At 39.9% G+C, this 22419-nt stretch overlaps 1 protein-coding gene across 2 annotated transcripts in view; it reads left to right on the top strand.

The window, feature by feature from the left end:
• LOC102297971 (contactin-4) overlaps positions 1-22419 on the top strand; it is a 154748-nt gene that overhangs the window by 110889 nt on the left and 21440 nt on the right. For both annotated transcript variants that reach the window (XM_005941612.3, XM_014339829.2), the window contains exons 13-20: positions 4140-4267; positions 4828-5000; positions 7223-7340; positions 10066-10224; positions 11215-11364; positions 11991-12061; positions 12480-12714; positions 15434-15549. In XM_005941612.3, coding sequence (XP_005941674.1) covers positions 4140-4267; positions 4828-5000; positions 7223-7340; positions 10066-10224; positions 11215-11364; positions 11991-12061; positions 12480-12714; positions 15434-15549 — 1150 coding nt within the window. The remainder of the gene's footprint in view (positions 1-4139; positions 4268-4827; positions 5001-7222; positions 7341-10065; positions 10225-11214; positions 11365-11990; positions 12062-12479; positions 12715-15433; positions 15550-22419) is intronic.

The raw sequence follows: 22419 nt of genomic DNA, 5'->3' as shown, positions 1-22419 counted from the left end.
TGCTGTCACGTTACTTTTTTTCAACTAACAGACGGTTGAAGCTGTGTTCAGATTACGGTATCTTATATCAGTCGCACGGAAGTAGCTGTAAGTAGGGATGAGTACCGGTTCTGACATTAACGGTAGTAACCAGAACGAAAAGTAGCGCACATTTCGGTGCTTTGGTTCATACACTTTGGATTCTAGCCAATCATTTTACCTTTCCAAGGATAGTAGGCGGGCCCAGGTACGTACGTTCTTTTAGAGCAGAGCTACAGATTAAAAATGCCCAAGGCGAAGCGCTCCATGCGCACGGCAGAAAAGGGTCATTACCATGTAAATGTGTGGTTAATTCTTCAAAAATGTATTTAAAAAAAAAAAAAAAAACATTTGTAGGCATCTTAATGAAATTAATTAATTTCTGCTCTTAAATACCTAAAAAGTTCAACTGGCATGGTGTCCAATTGTCTGCCAAAATTGGACATTTTTGTACAGCGTCTGGATATTCATGTATTGACAGTGCTGTAATTGTTCACTGTTTCACTTTACAAACATAAATCTTTGCACAGTTGATGTTTATATGTTGGTTACTAAATTTCTGTAATGAAATGTGAACTTAGGCATATTTTTAAAAGGCTTATATGCTAAAATTTAAAAAAAAATAGGCGAATCTACGTTTTCTGTGTTCTGTGTTCTCACTAACTTTGACACAGTAATATCTGCTTCAATATTTACACCTCTGATGAAATTTCACAAGTGTTAGCTTTATTTTGATACCAAGATTGTAAGGACAGAGTTTGTAATTGCAGAGAAATAATCAATTAAGCTAAGAAACCCCTTTGGGGCTTAAGAGGTTAAGGTGATACTGTGCAAAAGAGGTAACACCTCAAATCTAATGAAACACCTGGCGACGCATAGTGTTTTTTTAAAAGCCGAGAAATGCACCGTATTTGATAGCTCGCTGCAAGACCTCACACCGGGCACATCTACTGCCGGCGTGGTAAATCTCCTGGACGGTTCTTATCATTTTGCAGAAAAAAGGAGACTGCTAAAAATAAAAACGTAAGAGGTTTTTGGACTAAGTTTGTGTTCTCCATTCTTTAAGCACCGGTTCGAGCACCGTTTAAGCACCGGCACCGTTTCAAAAGTACGTAGTTTGGCACCGGTATCGGACAAAACCTAAACGATACCCATCCCTAGCTGTAATTAATCTAGGTGCTAGAGCTTTAAGCAGCTGCGCTCGCTCCGGCGGACGACAATCACGATCACTTTTTGGCACAACACCTGGAGCTAAGGGGGCAAAACAATGGCATGAGTGCTGCTGTTTGACTGAGGAAGAATAAAGTAGTCACGGTAAGCCAATCACATGACCACTTCAAGATGACAAAGCAACAAGGTGATATATACCAGTTTTTAAATTGTGTTGATAGGCCACGTAAAACCATGATATAGATGATAAACAATATATATGTGGCAAAAAAATTTAAAAAATACAAAACAAAAAAAAACGCTCTTTCCTGTTGGTGGAAAAATGCACCATGTCGACCAATCAAAAATGATATGGCAACATGACATTTGGTTGTTTAGGAGGAGGGGCAAGTTTTAGAAGTGACGGCGAGAGAGATAGCAGAAAAAGAGAGAGAGAGCGAGTATGTACATATTGAATGCAGAACACCTGATTGTTATATAAATAGTTTGAAATGGTTATAAAAATAGAGGGTAAATGGCTGCAAATAACTTTGTTGTTTGCAAAACTTTTGCATATGATTTTAAAATTGACCATTTATATTTGCATTTAAAGTTATGAAATATGATTCAATAAACATGTTTGGGATTGTCAAAAATATAACGTTTTCTACTCGGATTTTATTTTTTTGTCTGATTTTAGATCAATTGTGTTAATACAGTATGTCAAAATGAAAACATAACTGTAAATTCAGACACGTGAGGTTGTGCTGAAAAGGATGATACCAAACAAGGGAAAGTAAATAGTTTTTAAAGGTGAAATGTGGAGGAAACATCAAAAGTGGTTAAAAATGGCCAATTATACCCTGGAGCCAAGAGTGTTAAATGTTTTTTTAAAGTAATTAAATAGTTGCTTTTCAAGTAATTAATTACTTTTAGAATCTTGTAACTCAGTTACTTTTTTGAAGAAGTAATTAGTAACTGTAAATAATTACTTTTTCAAAGTAACTTGTAAAGATTTGTGGAAACTGGACAAGAGAAAGAACAAGATGTGGCAAGTGAATAGTATCTATAGTATCCTGACACAGGACCTGAGAGATGCATTTGGCCCTTCACCTATATATGTTTGCTGAAGCCTCATGAGAAACGTTCTCAGTGGCTGTCAAGAAGCCATTTTTAAGCAACAGAAATGGGGGGAAAAGGCTGAGGTTCATCAAAATTAGCAGTAACAGGTCTTGTGGAGGGAGGAATCCAAATTTGAAATTGTTGTATGTGTATGTATGTATACTTTATTGATCTACATGGGGAAAGTCCTCTCTGCATTTAACCCATTCACTCAGTGAAGCAGTGGGCAGCCACCAATCCAGCACCCGGGGAGCAGTGTGTAGGGACGGTACCTTGCTCAGGGGTACCTCAGGGTAGCCGTTCAGTGGATTCAAACCCCGACCTTCTGATCATGGGGGCACCACTCTACCTTCTGCCCTATCCCTGCCCTGTTGGTTCAAACAGAGGAAGCCAGAAGAGAGACAGAGAACAGTGAGTGCCTACAGCCATGTGTACAACATGGTGGAGGCTCTGTCATGGATTGGAGCCATATTTCAGCCAGCGGTGTTGGACACCTTGTCTTGAATAGTCCTTGAATATTTCTTGATCTTGAAAACTTTGATTGGCAATGATCCCAAACACACTGCCAATGCAGTAAAAACACAAAAAGTCCAGAGCCCTGTCCTGGACATTACTGAAGCAGTGTGGGACAGAAAATGGGACAAAAAGAGGTCTAAAAACTTTGAATGTTCTTCAAGAAACCTAGAGAGCTATTCCTGAAGACTATTTAAGGAATAGTCTTGCCTAAGAGCGTTCAGCTTGTGTGAAATAATAAAAGGTCTCATACCAAATATTGACTTTGAGCCTTATGAGAATTGAACAAACTCTGTTTTTGCCTTATATATTGTATTTCAGTGTACTATGCCTACACTTATGCCAATAATTCATGCATCTAGTTCCAATTTTCCTGGTGAAATAAAAATAAAATAGGGGTCAGTTCAAGGCATCTGCACAGTACTACATATGATTTTATATGACATATTAAATATATATCGTTAGCTTCATAGCATAAGTGCCTAAGTCATTTTTTTGTGTTTTGTGTTTCAGACGGACAGGATGATGCAGCAGTGGTAGGGGAGTAAAGTTAGGCAAAAATCTCAATTTGACCAAAAAATGACTTAGGCACTTATGCTATGAAGCTAACGATATATATGTTTTTCTTTTTTTTAAATGTAATAATTCCCCAATCACAGTCCCCAAAAGAAGCCCCACCTTTATTGACCACAGAGAGCTCCTGTATCAAAGGAAAATGTAGTTCACAAAAGTAAGTCACCAGCTGTTTCACTCTTACAACAAGGCCATCATTCCTCTGTGTAGCTGTTGTTTTACTCATGTTTTTGTCTCGCTCTCTAATCAGACTGCCAGCCTAATGCTTTTTTCAAGGTGTGATTCTTGTATATCACCATATTATTGCATTTCAGAAATGGCTTATAGCATGTTGATATAATCGCCGCATGTTGTAGAGCGATAAGGCTGCAGGTAAAGATCCCTCTCTACAGCGCTGCTCCCCTCGCCCTATCACCGTCCCGCCCGGCCCCGGTGGCCTGTTGTGTGTCCAATTAATATGTGCATTTAAGCTATTGTGCTGTCAATACTGTGCTGACCCTACAGCAAATCTGTTCTGCTTCAGCACAGATAATTGTTATCTTTTGAAGCGTGCAAATAGATTTTTGGAATAGATTCTAAAGCCTTCATTCAAAAAGAATTAAATGGAGAAAGATAAAAGAGAGAAAGTTCAAATGGTTTGAGAAATGAAATCTTATCACAGCCAGAGCTGGTCCCTTTGATTCCTGACATCATTGTTCATTCAGTTAATTACTAAAGAAGTCATAAAGAAGTGGGTTATTTCAGTTTTGTCTCTCTCTCCTCAGACGTACCATCATGGAGGATGGAACTCTTCGTATCACCAATATCTCCAAATCGGATGGAGGCAGGTACACATGTGTGGCCAGAAACCGTTTTGGTACTTCCAGCAGCACAGGGACACTGGTAGTAAAAGGTATTCTTTTCCATTTTTTCTTTTTTAGTGTACCTTCTAAGCCGAGGGTTTAAACTTTTGTTAGAGGGAAAAAAATAGTAGCTCAAGCATGAAATGGATAATGAAATATATAGCCGTTTTATGTTCCTGCCGCTCTGACAGACATATAAGTCATCCGAGGTTTTGTCAGCTCTGAGTTATTGTTCATGTAGCAGAGTGGGGCAAACCACTGACGTCTATAGCTGTGAGTGAAGAATATTTTCATTTAATTTAAAAAGAGCTCCTGTAGCATTTTCAGATTTGGGGTTGTTAAATGATGATTATTATGGAGAACGAGAGTGAGAGAGTCATTTTATTTCTTTCTAGTTGACACTGTGATTGCAGCGGCTTTAATTATTCATTACTGAGTTATGGGCGGCTTTTGCTTTTTAAGTGAAGTTATTTAAGGTCGCTTAATTACACTGCTAGACCAAAATCTGTCTCATGATTCTGGGCAAAATAAGCTTCATTACCTTATTCATTTGGCTGATAGCGACACCGCGCTGCATATAGTAACAAGTCAATGTGTTTTTCTCCCCAAGAGCCCACAAAGATCATAGTTCCACCCTTGAGCTTGGATGCCAGCGTGGGACAGAGCATCGTGTTGCCCTGTGAGGTGTCTAGTGATTCGTCCCTGAGCCCCATCTTCAAGTGGTTTTTCAACGGCAAAGCTATCGACTTCAACAGACAGGAGCACTTTGAGATGATTGGAGGGGTATGTATACATATGATGGTTAGCTTTTTTGCTTTGTGTTTGATGAAAATACACCACGTCTGTATCTGTCACAAACATGGTGGATCCAGTAAAATCCAAATCAATTTCAAACATACAGTGGAAGGAATAATTATTTGATCCCTGAATTTGTAAGTTTTCTGACTTTTGAAGATAGGAACAGTCTCTCATTTTAATGAAGAGAGGCAGAGTATCAGATATACATCCAGAGAAAGCACAGTCCATAAAAGCCATAAACTGATTTGCATTCATTGAATGAAATAAGCTAGTCATTATTCTGTTTTCCACAGAGTGGCTGTGTGCCCATGTGGCACAGTTAATCCCATATATTTCTGATCCCAAGTTGTTATGTATATAAAGCACACCTGTACACAGAGTCAGTTTCATCATCATCACGGGCAAGACCAAAGAGCAGTGCGAGGACGTCAGGGACAAGTTTATAGACCTGCACCTCACTGGCTTCATTATTCAGCCTCAGAGGTTTCCACCTGAAAAAAAAAAAATGGAACAAATGGAAATATAAAAATGGCAACATGTGGTTTTAGGAGGACCTACATGTGTCAAAATATCCCCATCACTGCCCACACAGGCCCCACATCTTGACACACAGCAGTGAGTCAGGAAACGCTATTGTCCTGTTTTCCAGCACAGACATGCATCAACTCATCATAACAGCAGCAGCTTAATAGCTGTTGCTCCCTTGGCTACTTCTGTATAGGTTACAGCCATCAAATGACAGAGTACTGCATGATGCAGTGTGTTGCCATTTAACTTTTTAAAAAAATATATTATTTACCCATAAAAATGTCAGCTAATGGATGTATTTCATGATCATACTGCACAATTATATCAGGTACATGCCTGAAACTCTGTAAATTGTTGTTCCGCAACAATTAGACAAACATGATTAAATATGTAAATATGTAGATAATCTTCCATTCAAATTTTAAGCCAGCAAATTGAAGTTGGTTCAGAAGAAATGGTAGCTGGCTGACCGGCTGACAAAAACACATACATTTGCTTCTAAAACTCACTAAATATATTGGGTTAATAAAATAATATGTAGCGATTAGTGAGCTCAGGCAATCTGTATGATAAACTCAGTTAACCTCTTCATACCTATAGCGTTATAGTCAATGAATAAATTCAAATATAGTATTTTGTCTGTAATTGTTAAGCTTTTGTGGTCCTGGAATTTAAAAAAAAGGTTTTGAATTCCCTTCAGTGTTTGTGCTAAACTAGGCTAAATGGTCCCAGCCTGTCTCTGAGACAAGTGAGTGGTATCACTCTTTTCTCTGGATTCTATGCTAATTAAGCGCATTTCTCACCCTGTCAAATTATTCCTTAAGGTTGTATACACTGAACTGGTCCTGTGAGAACATGAAGGCACCAGGGGAACTGGTATTTGTAGGCTAGCTCCATTTTAAACCCACGTGAAAGCTGTGTACATTCAATTCAGACGCCAACAGATATTACTGTGAGTCGTGATGAGGGAGCCTATAAGGATGAGACTCTAGCCCAGAGGAGATCTTAGTGCAAATCAATCAATTTGAGCCTTCACAAAGGAGCCAAAATTTTTGTGAATGCAAGATTTATGCTTTGTCAGGTTGATCATAGCAGGGCCACTGAAGCTGCCGTAAAACACTAACATTTCACAGTGAGCGTAATGACAACAGATGTTTGACTTTCCTTTAAAAATATTCAAACAAACAAAGAGTGTCTGTATTTCTCTGGGAAAAAACAAAACAAAATACGAGTGTGTGTGTGTGTGTGTGAGTGTGTGTGTGTGTGTGTGTGTGTGAGAGAGAGAGAGAGAGAGAGAGAGAGAGAGAGAGAGAGAGAGAGAGAGAACAAGCAGCAACAAATTGAAAAAAGCATCTCTGAAAATTATTCTTGGAGCCACTCAGCCGAGTTGTAAGGTTAAAGTGTAAATACAACAAATACTGAAAACACTGAAAACAAGTCAATTTTGTGTAGCCTTTCTTACAACGTAAAACCAAATTAATTTCTTTTGCCTCTTTTTTTTGTGGTTGATTATTCCAAGCTCCTTTTGTGGAGGATTTGCAGCACATGGCTGAGAATGAAACTGAATGTGCTCCTGAGGATTTCCTATACGTCTTTTCTTTTTTCACTTTGACTTTGCTGCTTTGGGTGGAGGTTTTTTCTTCTCCGAGACTTTCAGTCGCATATGTCTCTGTCATCAGGGATTTGCGGGTGACCTGATGGTGAGGAACATTCAGCTAAAGCATTCTGGGAAGTATGTGTGTATGGTACACACTGAAATCGACACAGTTTCTGCAGCAGCAGACTTAATTGTCAGAGGTATGCTTTTTCCTCCTTACACTGCTTGTCATTTTGTAGTACTCTGCATGTCTGTGTTTCTTAAGATGATGATAAGAGCTGTATCACCGACAGTGTAAAGAGGGAGACTTGTTGCATAAATTTCATTACTTGCTGATATAATTTCCAACAGAAGTTTTAAATCAGGCGATAAAGCAGAAAACTCCTCTACATTTGACATTGAGCATTTCAGTGTTAGCAGCATTTTCACTGCTGGTAAACAAGCTTTACTCTGTAAAGACATGTTAGATCCCTTTTCTGATTTCAGAAGGAAAATATTGATGATTTTCAGCACTGAAAGTTGTTCTTCTAATACGACACGGCCGCCTGTATTGGCGCGGTTGGCTTGTTGCAGGCAATGCAGACTCAGGTTGCTCATAGTGCCGTTGACTGATCGATTTGACTGGCAGACGAGAGCCGGTTCAAATTCAGCCAGGAGAATGATGCTGCCAAACGAATGGAGCCCGTCTAGACATAAAGACAGGGCTTTGTAAGCCATCCCCCCGATGGTGTTACACTCAAATTTGTCCCAGTGGCTTTAGTGGAAATATGCCAAAAGAAAGCATTTCTACACATGAAAAGATGCAAAGCAACAGTGTTCTGCATATAAGATCTTTTGTGAAAAAAACATCCCAATGATGTTTCTGTGATTAGTGAGTATAATTTGGATTTAACTGGTGGCACAGTGATGTTTTTTTTTCTTTTCTTTTCTGCGTACTCTGCTTTCGTCTAACAACACAAAGACATGGAGGTTAGGTCAACTTGTGATTGTAATTGCCCGTACCGTCTTGCTTGGACAGACTTGTTGGATGTTGGCTAAGTGGTTAAAAAAAACAGATGGGTAATTAAGCATATGTGTCAGTTAAATTAGTCCTGTTAAACAGATACTCCTGACACGTGTTACCCAGTTTCCAACTTTCAGGCTGATGACTGCAAAGTCTTTGAGAAAATAAAAGAAGTTAAACTCATTGCCTCTTATATCACAGTTAACTTGAAGGAAAGAGTAAGTTGCCACAAAAGCTTCAAGGGTATCTAGAAAAACAGTCTTCATGCAAGAAAACATTTTATAAAGTATGTTTTTAACTGATTTCATGCCATAAATGTTACTCTGGGGGAGAGCATTTTTGATGTTTAAACTCAAGGATTATAGATATCCTACATACCTGTCTCTTTGGTTGATGTGCCAGTAGTTTAAGTAGAGACAAAATATGTCTGTGACCCAGGCACAAGGCTTTATTCAGCAACGTAGAGTTCAGGGTGCTTGCTTCTACACAACCTTCAGAGGTGTCCGAAGCTCCAGACACTTCCTTTGTCTCTTTTTATTCCATTTTTATTATGTGTTAGCATAGCTTATGCATATGTTATGCGCCTTATAGGCTTTGCCAGGGAGAACTATGAGATGAGAGACAGACTGTGTCAAGCTTGCTCATATTTATTCTCGAGCTTCAGGTGAGTTTAAATCTGTCAAAACCTTAAACCAAGTGTGCAGACTCAAGTTCCATTTGAATTTGCAAATATCTTCACAGACACTCCATCACAACCATGACTTATTACACAAAGGAAATACATGATAAAAGTGCAAAGGTTAAACTAAGGGGTAGAAAGAATGGTCTGGGATAATCTGAGACGTTCAGATTAACAATGCAGGGAATCAAGAGTCTGACACCAATATAGATTATGCAGGTTTTCCATATTGTGTTTTTATATGCATAATCCAAAACCAGTGTTGTCGATGCTCAATCATCTTCCTACAGAAGTAGTTAGTCACATTTAGAGCACAGCGCTACTTTTGCAGATTTGCAGGGCTTAGCAGGAAATCCCATGTTGCTGCGTTCCCTGATTTTAGTGAGAAACCAACTGAAAAATCTGCCTTTTTCCCAAATCCCTGGTAATTAATGTTGTCTTTTGTCATTATTATACTCTAACTTTCACTTAGCAAAAAACACTGAACCTCCCTCAGACAGAAAATCCCTATTGAGCAAAATAAGCTCATTCTACTACACAAAACTTGTAAAAATGAAATCTTTACTGAAAAACTCATCCAAGGGTCTCGGCCATGCAACATATCTTCATAGAGATAAAAACGTATCATAATGTAAGTAGGTACACCTACTTACAGTGGGCTAGACAACATATAATGTTATGCACAATTTTACCTGTGTTTTTTCTGGACCTTAGTCTTAACATGGATACATTATCTAGTCCTAGTTTATAAGTATGTAAAGACAAGGTTACTTTAACCTATTGTACAACTAATCTGTGAAACCCAGTGATAAAGAATAAAGGCATTTTTTAAATGCATCTACATATTAAAGCTAAACAAACCTCCTAAAAGAAAAATATTCAGCGACCTGTTTCTCTTTCTTTTGTTGTTTTTCTTGCTGGTGTGAGGCATACATGTCTCCAGAAACTAAATAGGTCAGATTTCATGATGAGCTCACTCACTGTTTTCTTCTTGTACTTTTTTTTTTTTTTAACAATTAAAGCATTAAAAACACCCCAGTCTCTGATAAAAGAAGTGTAACCTGCGTTCCCACTGATCTGTGATATTCGGTGTAATAATTATGGTGGTGTCACAGCCTGTTATATCTCCTGTTAGCTAGGTTATGAATAACACCTGCAGTGGAGTCTCAAAGCTGCTGTGAGCTCATTTGTTTAGGCTGCTGCCGAACAGTGAGGCTGATGCAGGTGTCTCTTCTTGTTGCAGGACCTCCTGGGCCCCCCGAGGGCCTGGTTGTGACTGACATTACTGACACTACTGTGCAACTGTCTTGGGGCTCTGGACCTGACAACCACAGCCCTGTTACTAAGTACATGGTGCAGGCCAGGACCCCCTTCTCTATAGGCTGGCAGACTGTGAGGACAGGTACAAATGCACCACCACCGTCAGGCAGTTATATTTTTATTGAATGTGTTTTTTATCATTCAAGGTTCAAAATTCAGTGTTCTTTATGGTGATTATAAATGAACATAATTAAGGCAATGCATGATATAAATACAAAATACAAGATTTAAAAACAATTTTTTTGATGTATTAAAAGTTTGTGCATATAAACCATTTAAGACACATTTCACATGTATGACATGTAACAGAGGAAAGCTGAAATGCTTCGCAGCTTTTTCAGTGAATGAAGCTGTTTAGTGAGTTGTGAATAGCTCCACAATAAACAAGAAGTCTTGATGTAGAAATGCAAAAAATTCTTTTTACTCACAGAATTTTATAGTTACATATTTCCTGGTATTTTTCTCCACGCAGATACGTAGCATAGCTTAGTATCGTTTGCACATAAGTAGCATCGCCCTTTCACTGATCTATAAAAGTGGCATATCCTGATATTTAGTTGGTTTCAAAATTAACCACCTTTCCATTGTAACTTTATTGTTCAAAAATAAAACACAGGCTGCACTTCTGTGTCCCCCTCAGAACCACCGGGAGGGGAGCTATTGTTCACTGTACTTTGAAATGTATTTTTTCTAATCAAAATGCACGTGTACTGAGGGCTGATTTACCATCATTAAGTAAATAAATATCAGGTATTCACAGGAATTTCTTGCCACTTTTGGCAATACAGCCTAAAAATCCTCAGTCCCGCAACAGCTTATTAATTGTGGTTATCTAGTTGTGTTACTGTTTAAAATAGCATTGCAAGATGCTGATGCACCTGTGCGATCGACAATAATTATGATGCTTGTAGAGATGCTGACGAGCTGTAATTAAACTGTAAACGTCATAGTTTCATTCCATGCATTTCATTGGTATATGAACTACTTATACTTGCTGGGAACCAAATGTGAATGTGACACATGAAACATAAAAACACAAAACACATGTCAATTCTAAATTCTTTAATCCTAGTTCCTGATTCTGTGCCTGGACAGATGATGCATGCCACAGTGAAAGAGTTGAACCCCTGGGTGGATTATGAATTCAGGGTGGTGGCAATCAACAGTGTTGGTGTTGGAGAACCCAGCACGCCATCAAAACAGATTCGAACCAAAGCAGCAGGTACCCTCTCGATTTGTTGTTTCTCTTCATAACAAATTAATCAGTCCCACTTGGAAAATGTAATTTAACTGTTTGATTAGTTCCACTTTTTGTCCGTGCTCCCTGTGATGTTTCAAATCTGTTCTATGTTTTCATGCCACTACTTTGATTACTCAGTCGCACGCGGGAAGAGTGGAAATTGAGTTACATTTTTAAAATGCTTTTTAAAGTATCAGCACTAAGCTCGTGTGCACTCTGGAGCATGTGTTGGGTTTAATTAGTGGTTGCATCAAGAGAAGCATCTCCCGCTCGCACATGCCACGAGACACGGCCGTGAGCGAGTCTTTTTTTGACTGGTTAGCTGAGTAATTCTATCCCGCTGGTTGAATCACAAGGGAACAAGTTTCCCGTTGAGCCTCACGCACGGGGCTGACATATGGCACTCGGCTAATAACGGCGGCACACACGGGTGGTAATGCCACTGTCAACAAAAACCTAATTCCTCTCCTGTGTGATTAACCCATTTTGTGTAAACAGAAGCTCCACATAGCGCCTGTGATCCCCTTATTTGAACTACTTCTTGCACCTGTGTCAGACATAACAGTCAGAACTGAGGGATGAGCAAGTTTCCTTTTGTGTCTGTTTAGTTCCCAAGGTTGCGCCGATTAACGTGAGTGGTGGCGGAGGAGCTCGAGGAGAACTTGTTATTATGTGGGAGGTAAGAGGATCATGGGCATTTCTGAGTGGGCATTCATTGTGACAGAGTATTCTTCTTTTGATGAGAATGGAATCCTGGCAGGTTACTGCGTCTGCAGCAGTCTGGCTTCAGTGGAATGGCTTTTAATTAAAAGGCAGAGCTTTTCTGATTTGCTGCCTGCTGACTCCCCCTGTTGTGTAAATCAACAAGGAGATACAGAGCCAGTGCAAATTACACGTGTGTAAATCCAGAATTAGGTGACAGCTTTACATTTTTTGGATGTGGGTCAAAGCACGGAGAGGTGCTGGATCCGTTGATTTGCTCAAAACTTTGTTAGACATAAAACACTGTTACTGCTTTACTCTTTTACAGCTGCCTAATTTAATTTCTGCTCACAGTTGTTTGGGTCAAAGGCGTAACTTTTCTGTCCCCATCTCAGCCAGTTCCAGAGGAACAGCAGAGCGGAGAGGACTTTGGCTATGTTGTAGCTTTCCGCCCACTTGGCAGCAGCACCTGGATCCAGACAGTGCTGGCATCACCTGACGCATCCAGATATATTTACAGAAACGACAGCATCGCACCCCTGTCCCTGTTTGAGGTGACAGTGGGAGTCTACAACAATATGGGAGAGGGGCCGTTCAGCCGCGTTCTTAGAGTGTTTTCTGCAGAGGAAGGTGAGCGTCTTCACGTCCTGCAAATATAAATACTTATCCTTTCGCTCTTAGCTGCAAATAGGGCTTTCACGACAACAGTGTATTGATGATAACTGTATGATAACAATGTAAAATACGCATTTTGTGTCAATTACTGTATTTTTCGGACCATAAGGCACACCGGATTATAGGGCGCACTGTTGCTGAACGGGTCTGTTTTCATACATAAGGCAAATTATGCGAAACAAAACAGTCAAATAAGTTAAACTTATTCAACTCATTCACAATAACTCAGCATCATTCGGTTGTAACACAAAAAATACAGAACAATACACTCACTTTTTCAGTTCATTCCACAAATCCATCAAATTCTTCATCTTCACAGCTGCTCTTGTTCCCGTGTTCTACTGCGTGACTGATAGAGTTGGAAATCTGCTTCGTAAACATGTCTCTTAACAGCTGACATTTTGGGGTCCTTATACACACACAATACGGTAATATTATGCTGAAGCACAGTACGAATTACTCCGTGAGGCTCCTGACTATGGTAGCCATAATGCTCCGACAATCCATCAAGTGGTGCGGTTTTGTAGCTCACCAAAGTTGTACTAAAACATTTTTTGACAGAGTTCTGAGCGCCGTGTACCACATAAAATCGGTTTGAGGTCAGTAAGCACAACCAGAATTCATACATAAGGCGCACTGTCGATTTTTGAGAAAATTAAAGGATTTTAAATGCGCCTTGTAGTCCGAAAAATACGGTACACACAAAATGCAATATCATAAATAACTGTGTCGTTGTCTTTAGTTTTTTTGCTTTTGTGCATTTATGATTATAGACTCCATTAACTTGTACTTTGAGTTTACCAAAAAATGGGATGAGATATGGTATCAAGGTTTTTCGAGGAACAAGACAAACTGGTGCAAAGGTTAGGAGAGTTGTAAGTTCGAGTGTGTGTCGTTAGTGTAAGGACATGCTCTTGTCTAGTCTAGTCCAGGATCATTGCAACAGAGGGACAGAAAAGAAGAAGAAGAAAAAAAAGAGTCTGCCCGGAGTCACAGATGATGGAGTAGTACAGAAGTAAGTCTCAGAGCAGGTAGCTCAGCAGGCAGCAGTTGTTGTTCTGTAGTTAACAGGTAAAAATCAAGTGACGCTCATGTTTTATGTAGCTTAGAGAATTACACCTGTGTTTAGATTTTTTTTAGATTTCCCAAAAGATCTGACAAAAATATAATTTTTATTGTGTAGAAGTAAAAACATGTGCATTAATAACCAATGTTCCCTCTAATTTCTCATGTGTCTGAGCGAACACACAAACTCCCTGAGCGGTCCCTTGGACCACTGTGAGCGACAGCAGACGTGTGCACTGTGGTCACGCCAGCATCGAATCCATCCAAGTTACATGGTTTATTAAAGTAATCAAATTACAGCATTCACATTTATGTCGGACTACTTTTAATTAACCGCTTTAGCCCACTTACAATGAAAATGTAAAAAAAAATCTTGTTCATGACCTGTGTGGTATGTTAACACTATTGGAAGTAAAAATAACTTGAACTCCAATTTTGAAAACTTTCTTTCTTTCTTTCTTTTTTATATAAAGCTCTGACTTGTATTATGAGTCTATGGTCTGGGAGAGAGTCTGTAACTCTCTGTCTGCAAAATACAGAATATAATGACCAATGTTGGGCAATTAATTATATAGTTACTTCTTCAAAAAAGTAACTGAGTTTTGCAAACAACAAAGTTTTTTGCAGCTGTTTACCTAAAAATGCAGCCAAGGCGTTTTTTTAAACAAACATTTCAAACTATTTACAGAACAATCAGCTGTTCTGCATCAAATCTGATGCCACACAGATTATTTGTGCCACTCCAAAAATAATTTCTGTCCACTATGAGATAAAGGAGAACAACAGCCATTGACTACACTACACACTAACTACACACTAACTACACAAGATTTGTGCTAAATGTCGCAAATCTCTCACATCTCAAAACACCGCCGTCACTCCTAAAACTTCCCCCCCGTTTCTTAACAACTAAATGCCATGTTGCCATATCATTTTTTGATTGGTCGACATGGTACATTTTTCCACCAATAGGAAAGGTTGGGGGTTTTGGTTTTGTCTTTGCTCACAAGTGGAGAGAGCTTTCGAGCGTTTTCCTTATAAAACGCCGTTTTTACCGTTTCTTCCTGCAGTAAACATAAACAACGACAGTATTCAGGAAAAAAAAAACATTGCAGATATTTTTATCATAACTCTGGTTTTACGTGGCCGATCAACACAATTTAAAAACTGGTATAAAGTCCACACTTTTCCGTCAATTGTTCCGTCTGTCCTGCTCACATCTCCAATGGTTGTACACGTTGTCATTAACGTGGCTTCACTCCACATCAGCCGCTTTGCTCGCTAAAACACCGGTGTCGGCACATAAGGACGTTGTCGTAGCCTGTCAACGACGTCGATCAGCTGTGTATATACGAATGTGAATCGCATCATTGGCTGGACTACGGGATAAGGTGGCATCGTTCCAATCCCATACGGGAGCAGCCAGTCACTTACTGACTAACACTGCAAAACAGAATTGTTAACGTATTTATTTTAATTTCAATTCAGGTTAGATTTTTTTTGTGCGCAACGCAGATTTTCTGTGCGCAGACACCGTGCCAGCAGTGCGCAAATGCACACGCGCCGCAGCTTAGAGAGAACATTGTTGATAACAATCCATCCTTTACAGAACCCTCTGAAGCACCTTCGAGAGCGTGGGCCCGTGCGGTGTCAGCCTCTGAGATCGAGGTGTTCTGGGAACCAGTTCCTCCGAGGTCCAACAGTGAGAAGATCGTTGCATATGAGGTAGGAAAACAAAGAAAAGTGAAACATTCAAACAAAGACACAAAATTAATCCCAGATGGCTGACAGCACAATAACCTGATCTCATCTGAATATAACCACCAATGGTGACGCTGTCGAAATATTCTGGCATTAAAACACTGTGTGTGCCGGAGTCACAGAGGTCTGTTGACAGCTGTTACAGTCTCTAAGAGAACTCTGCACCCAAGGCTGTCTCAGAGCTGCTATTAAGAAAAAAGGGAGAGAAAATAAATAAGAGAATGTGTGAACATCATACATCACTATCCTGTACAACAAACACTCTCCTGGGATTTAGCTGTGGTAAACCTAGATAAAAATAACACTGTCTCCGAAACCCCAGATATTTTACATGGCAGTGTATACCCAGGTGGCCTAACCTCTGCAGAGATGCTTTGAGGTCGCTGCCAATGTTTGCTACACACATTGTCATAAGACAGAGGTTTCCATGTTTGGAAACAAGACAGAGGTATTTAACTCAGCTTAGAATATTCATGTTTAACACGGGAAAATCCAATGAAATATTCAGCTTCCTAAGAGTAGAAATGTTTTAAAATATTCAACTTATTATAATTTGAAGCCTATGCAAGTACAAATTTACTGCTCAGTTATAAAATTTATATGATCCTGCTGGTTTTATTGATCATGTGCAAATTATATAATCCAAAAAACCACAAAGACAACAGAAAAAACACCATCCATCCATTTTCTACCGTTTACCTTGGTCCAGGCAGCGGGGTAAGCAGTCTTAGCAGAGATACCCAGCCTCCTTTTGGACGGACACTGAGGCAATTGCAAAGGAGCTGACATATGTAATTTCTGTAGCATGTCCTGGGTTTGCCCTCGAGCGTCCTCCCAGTAGGACATGCCCAAACCACCTCACTTAGGAGGCACCTATAAGGCATCCTAAACAGAGCTCATTTCCATCCCTTGTAACCACTTTCCTTCTTTCAGTCACTAACCAGAGTACCTAGCCATAGGTGAGGATAGGATCTTGGATCAGCATTGCTTTCATAAACTACTTTACCTTTGTCCAAGAAGTTGATTCTGTTCATCTGGACGTAGCGTTTTGTGGGAGAAACGTTTTGTCACTCATCCAAGTGACTTCTTCAGTCTCAGCTGACTGCAAGTTTCCCCAATGTTATACATAACAGGCTTTTAAACCCCAAAACACACTGCACCAAAAAACTGGTCCACCCCAAAGATCGGGTCCCCCGACACAAACAGAGTAACATAGTGTACGCTGTTAAGTGCCAGGAGGATTGCCAGGATTTATACATTGGGGAAACCAAATAACCTCCTATTTACGTGAAAAGGGAAAGACCATCTCTGAATCGAGGAAGGGGCTAAGGGTACATCTTTCACCATCTTACAATGCTGTGATTGCAGCCATTCCCCAACTCTCTGTGAATGGTACTCATGGCCATTGATCAGTGGTCTTTGATCAGTGGGTTTTGCTCAGTGGTTGTTGATCAATGGTCATTAGAATTTGCATAATTAAGATTAAGGAACTGACCTCCCAGCCCATTGTTCCTTCAGTGGGCTGGTTTCAGTCATTATGTAAATGTACCAGTTATAAGATTGGGGAAAACTGCAGTCAGCTGAGACTGAAGAAGTCACTTGGATGAATGACGAAACGTTTCTCCCACAAAACGCTACGTCCAGATGAACAGAATCAACTTTTGGAGATTTACTTTCCTGGATGATTGAGAATGCATCAAGACAATACTTTACCTGTGATACCAATATACCAAAATACTCAAATTCCTCTACTTCGGACAGAAGCTCCATCCTAAGCCAGAATGCAAGCTGGAGGAAAATAAAAAAAGAACAATCTTAAACTATCTAACTGTAAAATCTACATTATTTGGCATTGCTTTTGTCAGCTGGCTTGGCCAGTTTGATCTGAAAAACCGAACAGCAGCCTGTGGGTAGATATTTATATTTAAGCCTTGCAATGACAAACCATTCCTAAAGAGGTCTACTGGGATTTTGTGACATATATTCTAATTAATCTAATTTAGGGCTTAAATTGCCTCTCAAAAGCTGTTTTAGAGGATCATTTGAATTTTAAAGGCTTGGCACAACTCCAGCAAGCATACGGTTTAGGGATGCTACAGCATCACACCCGTCGGTGCTGTTTTTCTTTAGTGCTTGCAGAATATACAGTAAATACAGCTTCTTAAACTTTGGATCATCACACAGTGGAATTTCCTTTAAGGAACTGAATTATTTTATGTTTGTGTTGTTATTTACTTTCAGAACTATATAAAAGGTTACAACTGAAATCTGCTCAGTTGGAACTCATGGATTGGTTGAAGTAACAGGTCAGGTCAGAAATCTTCTGATTAGACTGAGAAAAAAACAGCAGCTGATGCTGGAAAAATATGTGCATGCATGTGACTGAAAACTACATGCACTTTTCCCACCTGCATTTCTAGGGTTTGACTTCATGTGGACGATAAAGTTTCTTTTGTTTTCAAGTGCTTACCTAAACTCTGTACATTTGGGTACAAACCCCTCTGGAGTCTAATTTTGGCTGTGCTACAACAGCGTTCCAGAGGAAAATTTATGGTTTAAATTATTATGGCTTTGGAGTGGCAGTGGGTTGTTCTGCTTATTTCAGGTTACTGGGAATTAAAGTGGGATTGCACCAGGGGCCTATTAATGTCATAGTGGCATTACTGTTATTATACTGAAACATCCCATTGCCTTGTTACTGGTTGGTGCTGGTCAGACCATGGGCTGCCACGGCCTTTCAATGCTCAGGGCAACAACACTTACACACATTGCAATTGCAATCTTTTTTGGACTTGACACATTATTATCACTCACACTCAGTTGCCAGTGTATTAGGAGCACTGTGCTAAAGCTAATGTGGTCTAAAACAACAGTTGTAGTTGCTAGAAATTACCCCTGGATAAAGGTCATAATATTCAGGTGCTCTTATAATTCAGTGAGGGGCTTCGTGTAATCTGTTTAAAGTTTGTGGTGCTGCTTAAATCAGTTATGTTACACCTAAAAGATACTTCTGTTTAAATTCTGTTTACCATCCTGTTTAAATCAGTGAGGCTGGACTAAATAAGAGAAACACCTATGAATAAATTTTTTAGGGTTTAGCACATTTGTATCAAGAAGTCTTGTGACCCCATGGTATATATGTTAATTACCCAAATTAACAACAGGAGGAGGAGACACAAACCCAGACTCAGGGGGTCACCAGCGCAAGATAAATGGTAGGGTTTGTGTCAGGAAGGGCAACCAGTGTAAAAACTGTGCCATCTGAAGTAAGTGAGCAGCCAAAAGTATATCAAAAGGTCTCTGAAATATTTTTTTACAAAGTAACATTTACATTAAATAGTATAGATTGCATTATGTTTAGCTAGGTGGAGCTAATAAATTAGCTGTTGTGTGCTAACTATATTCACTCTTTATTAGCTGTGTTTTGTTCTTTACCACCAACATGTAATTCATTCTATTGCATGCTGGACTACTGTTACATGTTAGTGAGTATTTGTGTCTGCCGTCTGGCGTGAACACGTTTGGTGGTGGTGTGGTTAAACCAGTAAGTAAAGTGGGTAAAACGACAAGAATAAGCTGTAAAGAGGTGAGGAGATATGCAAAATGATAACAACTATTTGTTAGCTGATCACATACAAGTCATTATGTGAACCTAACAAAATGTTTATCTAACAAAAATTAGAAATTAGAGCCACTTTCTTTAAATCAGCAGTGCAGATGCACAGACAGAGATCTGCTTGGTTTGTGTGTCTTCAGCCTCCCTGTCTGCGGTGTTATTACAGGAACCACGTCTCCAGGCTTTGAAAGCATCATCCAGTGTGGCTGAGTCTAGCAGCTGTTTTGCTACATAGGAGGACTTTCATCTGTGTTTTTTCAGTATTTTTTACACTTCAAGTCAAATGTTTTCCATTACATGTCACTGTTACGTGTCCCAAGAGACTGAATGCAAGCTGTAGCTTGTTCTCTGCCAATGTGCTGGTTTTATAATGTGTAGACACTATGTGAATCCTACACCTGCTGGGTAGCATCAGAGCTCCTTTACTTCTATATTATTGTAAACTCCAGGGCAATTATGCACTTCCTTAACTAAGCACTGTGAATATAAATTTGAATTGGGTGCATATAAAGAAAAGCCACATCATTGCTCTTTGAAAATCAGGCAGTAACTAAATGATGGTAGTCTTTTATTCACAGGCTTTAAATAAAGTGTCTTTATTGCAAGTACCATAGTGACATTAAGTGAAGCATCTACTTTTCCAGAGTCCCAGAAAATAGTTGGATTGGCCTAAAAACTTTTTACCTGTTGTCCTCTGGAGGAATTCCAGAAATAACCTCCATCTGAAGTTGCTCTTTAATCTCCCAGAAGAGGATACCCGTTCCTCCCACAGCAAGTTCCTCTTTACAGCCAAAGAGGGAAGAGGGGGAGTGAAGCTGGAGAGCTTTGCACATTCATATTATCCTGTTCGTACACGGTGCCAAAATGCAGCACTTTCCTCAGAGTTATTTTATCAAAGGTTTGTACTGATGGGGAACTAAGGAGTCAGGTTAATAAGGAGAAACCCCAATAGAAGTGAACTAAAAACTAGTGTTTTTATGGCCAAGTCTTGAAGCGGAACAACCAGCTGCCAGTCTGTCACACATAAAGAGCCCTCCATGTATGTTAGGTGACAAATACTACTTATGTTAGCAGTGTCTTTGATTTCAGTGAAGTGCCATCTTATATGTCTGCTTAGAGGATGACAACTACACTTCAAGTCAGTCTTTTTGCTAAAGAAAAGTGGTTTCTATGTGCCCCTTTAAAGAAATACTTAGAAACCATTAAAATAAGATGAGGAAATGTACCTCTAAATTTGTATGCCAAAAATTCAGAACAATCACTTCTTACCTAACTGCACTTCTATACAACACCATTTTGTACTTGAGGTCAGTCCCAAGCAACATTTTCTTCTTATGCCTTTCTGATTGGAACAGCAGTTTGAAAGGTACGAGAGCAGAAATGTGACTGACTGAGAGGGTAATGAGTCATCATCACACCCTTCAATTTGTCTTCCATTCCACCCAAACTTTTGTCCAGCCCTGCTTCAGCTGCATGAACCAAAATAGCAGGAGCACTTGGTCACGCCTTCACTGTCTGAGTGCACAAGTCCAAATTACAGCTCTAGATGTTAAATGCCTAAAATAAAAAAATAAAAAACTCAGCAAACTCCATGATTGCCAATCAAAAGTTGAAAAATGCCAAAACATGCTTTTAATAATGATAGTCATCATCATTAAAACTATGATGGCATACAAAAGGTAAATAAAAGTAAATACATGAAAAAGTGAATACATGGTGAACAAATGGCAGAATCCCATAAAGCTGCTTCAGCTAAAGGGCTCTGTGTATGCTGAATCCCCGTCATATTGTCGTGTCTACACTTTAATATTAGATCTTTAAGTTCATTAGCACCTGCTCATTCCTACTGTGAAAGGTCAACATGCCAACTGTGATAAGGGGCTATTGATCATCACAGAACCTATCAAATCAAATCAAATCACTTTTATTGTCACATCACATGTGCAGTACAGCACATGTGAGTGAAATTCTTGTGTGCGAGCTTCACAAGCAACAGAGTTGTGCAAAATACAATAACATAAACAGGCAAAATACAAGAATGGCTACATCTGAAACTAATAAATATATGTACAATATATAATAGTATATGCAAAAAAAAAATTTCTGGATGTGTATACTAAATGTTTTTCTACGTGTGTGTGTGTGTGTGTGTGTGTGTGTGTGTGTGTGTGTGTGTGTGAACACATATTTTACAAATTAAATAGAGTAAACAATAAATAAAATATATAAAAATATACAGAGTTGAGACATGTGCAAAACAGTGGCATTACTGTACAGTATGGAGTGCATAATGTTGAAGTTCCAGTAGTGAAGGTGAGGTGTCTATGACGTGTTCAGCAGTCTGATGGCCTGGTGGAAGAAGCTGTCTCTCAGTCTGCTGGTACGGGACCGGATGCTGCAGAACCTCCTTCCTGATGGAAGTAGTCTGAACAGTTTATGGCTGGGGTGACTGGAGTCCTTGATGATCCTCCCCGCTTTCCTCAGGCACGCTTCCTGTAGATGTCTTGGAGGGAGGGAAGCTCACCTCCAATTATCCGTTCAGAGCACCGCACTACTCGCTGGAGAGCTTTGCAGTTGTAGGCGGTGCTGTTGCCATACCAGGTGGTGATGCATCCAGTGAGGATGCTCTCAATGGCACAGTGATAGAAGGTCCTGAGGATGCGGGGGCTCATGCCGAATCTTTTCAGTCTCCTGAGAAAGAAGAGGCGCTGCTGCGCCTTCTTCACTGTTTTGTTTATGTGTACTGACCACGTAAGATCCTCAGCCAGATGTACACCAAGGAACCGGAAGCTGCTCACTCTCTCCACAGCAGCGCCGTTGATGGTGATGGGGGTGTGTACTTCTCTGCACCTCCGGAAGTCCACTATCAACTCCTTTGTCTTTGCGACGTTGAGGGTGAGATGGTTGTCTTGACACCAGTGGGTCAGGGCGCTGACCTCCTCCCTGTAAGCCGTCTCATCACCGTTGGTGATAAGACCCACCACTGTAGTGTCGTCCGCAAACTTCACAATGATGTTGGAGTTGTTAGTGGCTGTGCAGTCGTAGGTGTAGAGTGAGTACAGGAGAGGGCTCAGTACACACCCCTGTGGAGCACCAGTGTTCAGTGTGACGGGGGATGAGGTGATGCTGCCCAGTCTGACCACTTGGCGTCTGTCAGACAGGAAGCTAAGGATCCAGCTGCAGAGGGAGCTGCTCAGTCCTAGATCCTGCAGTTTCCG

The sequence above is a fragment of the Haplochromis burtoni genome, unplaced genomic scaffold, assembly GCF_018398535.1.
Source record: "Haplochromis burtoni strain Fernald_Lab_line unplaced genomic scaffold, NCSU_Asbu1 Contig_97, whole genome shotgun sequence".
NCBI lineage: Eukaryota > Metazoa > Chordata > Actinopteri > Cichliformes > Cichlidae > Haplochromis > Haplochromis burtoni.
Note: the sequence above shows the minus strand (reverse complement) of the source record. Positions and strands in the feature narration are given on the sequence as shown.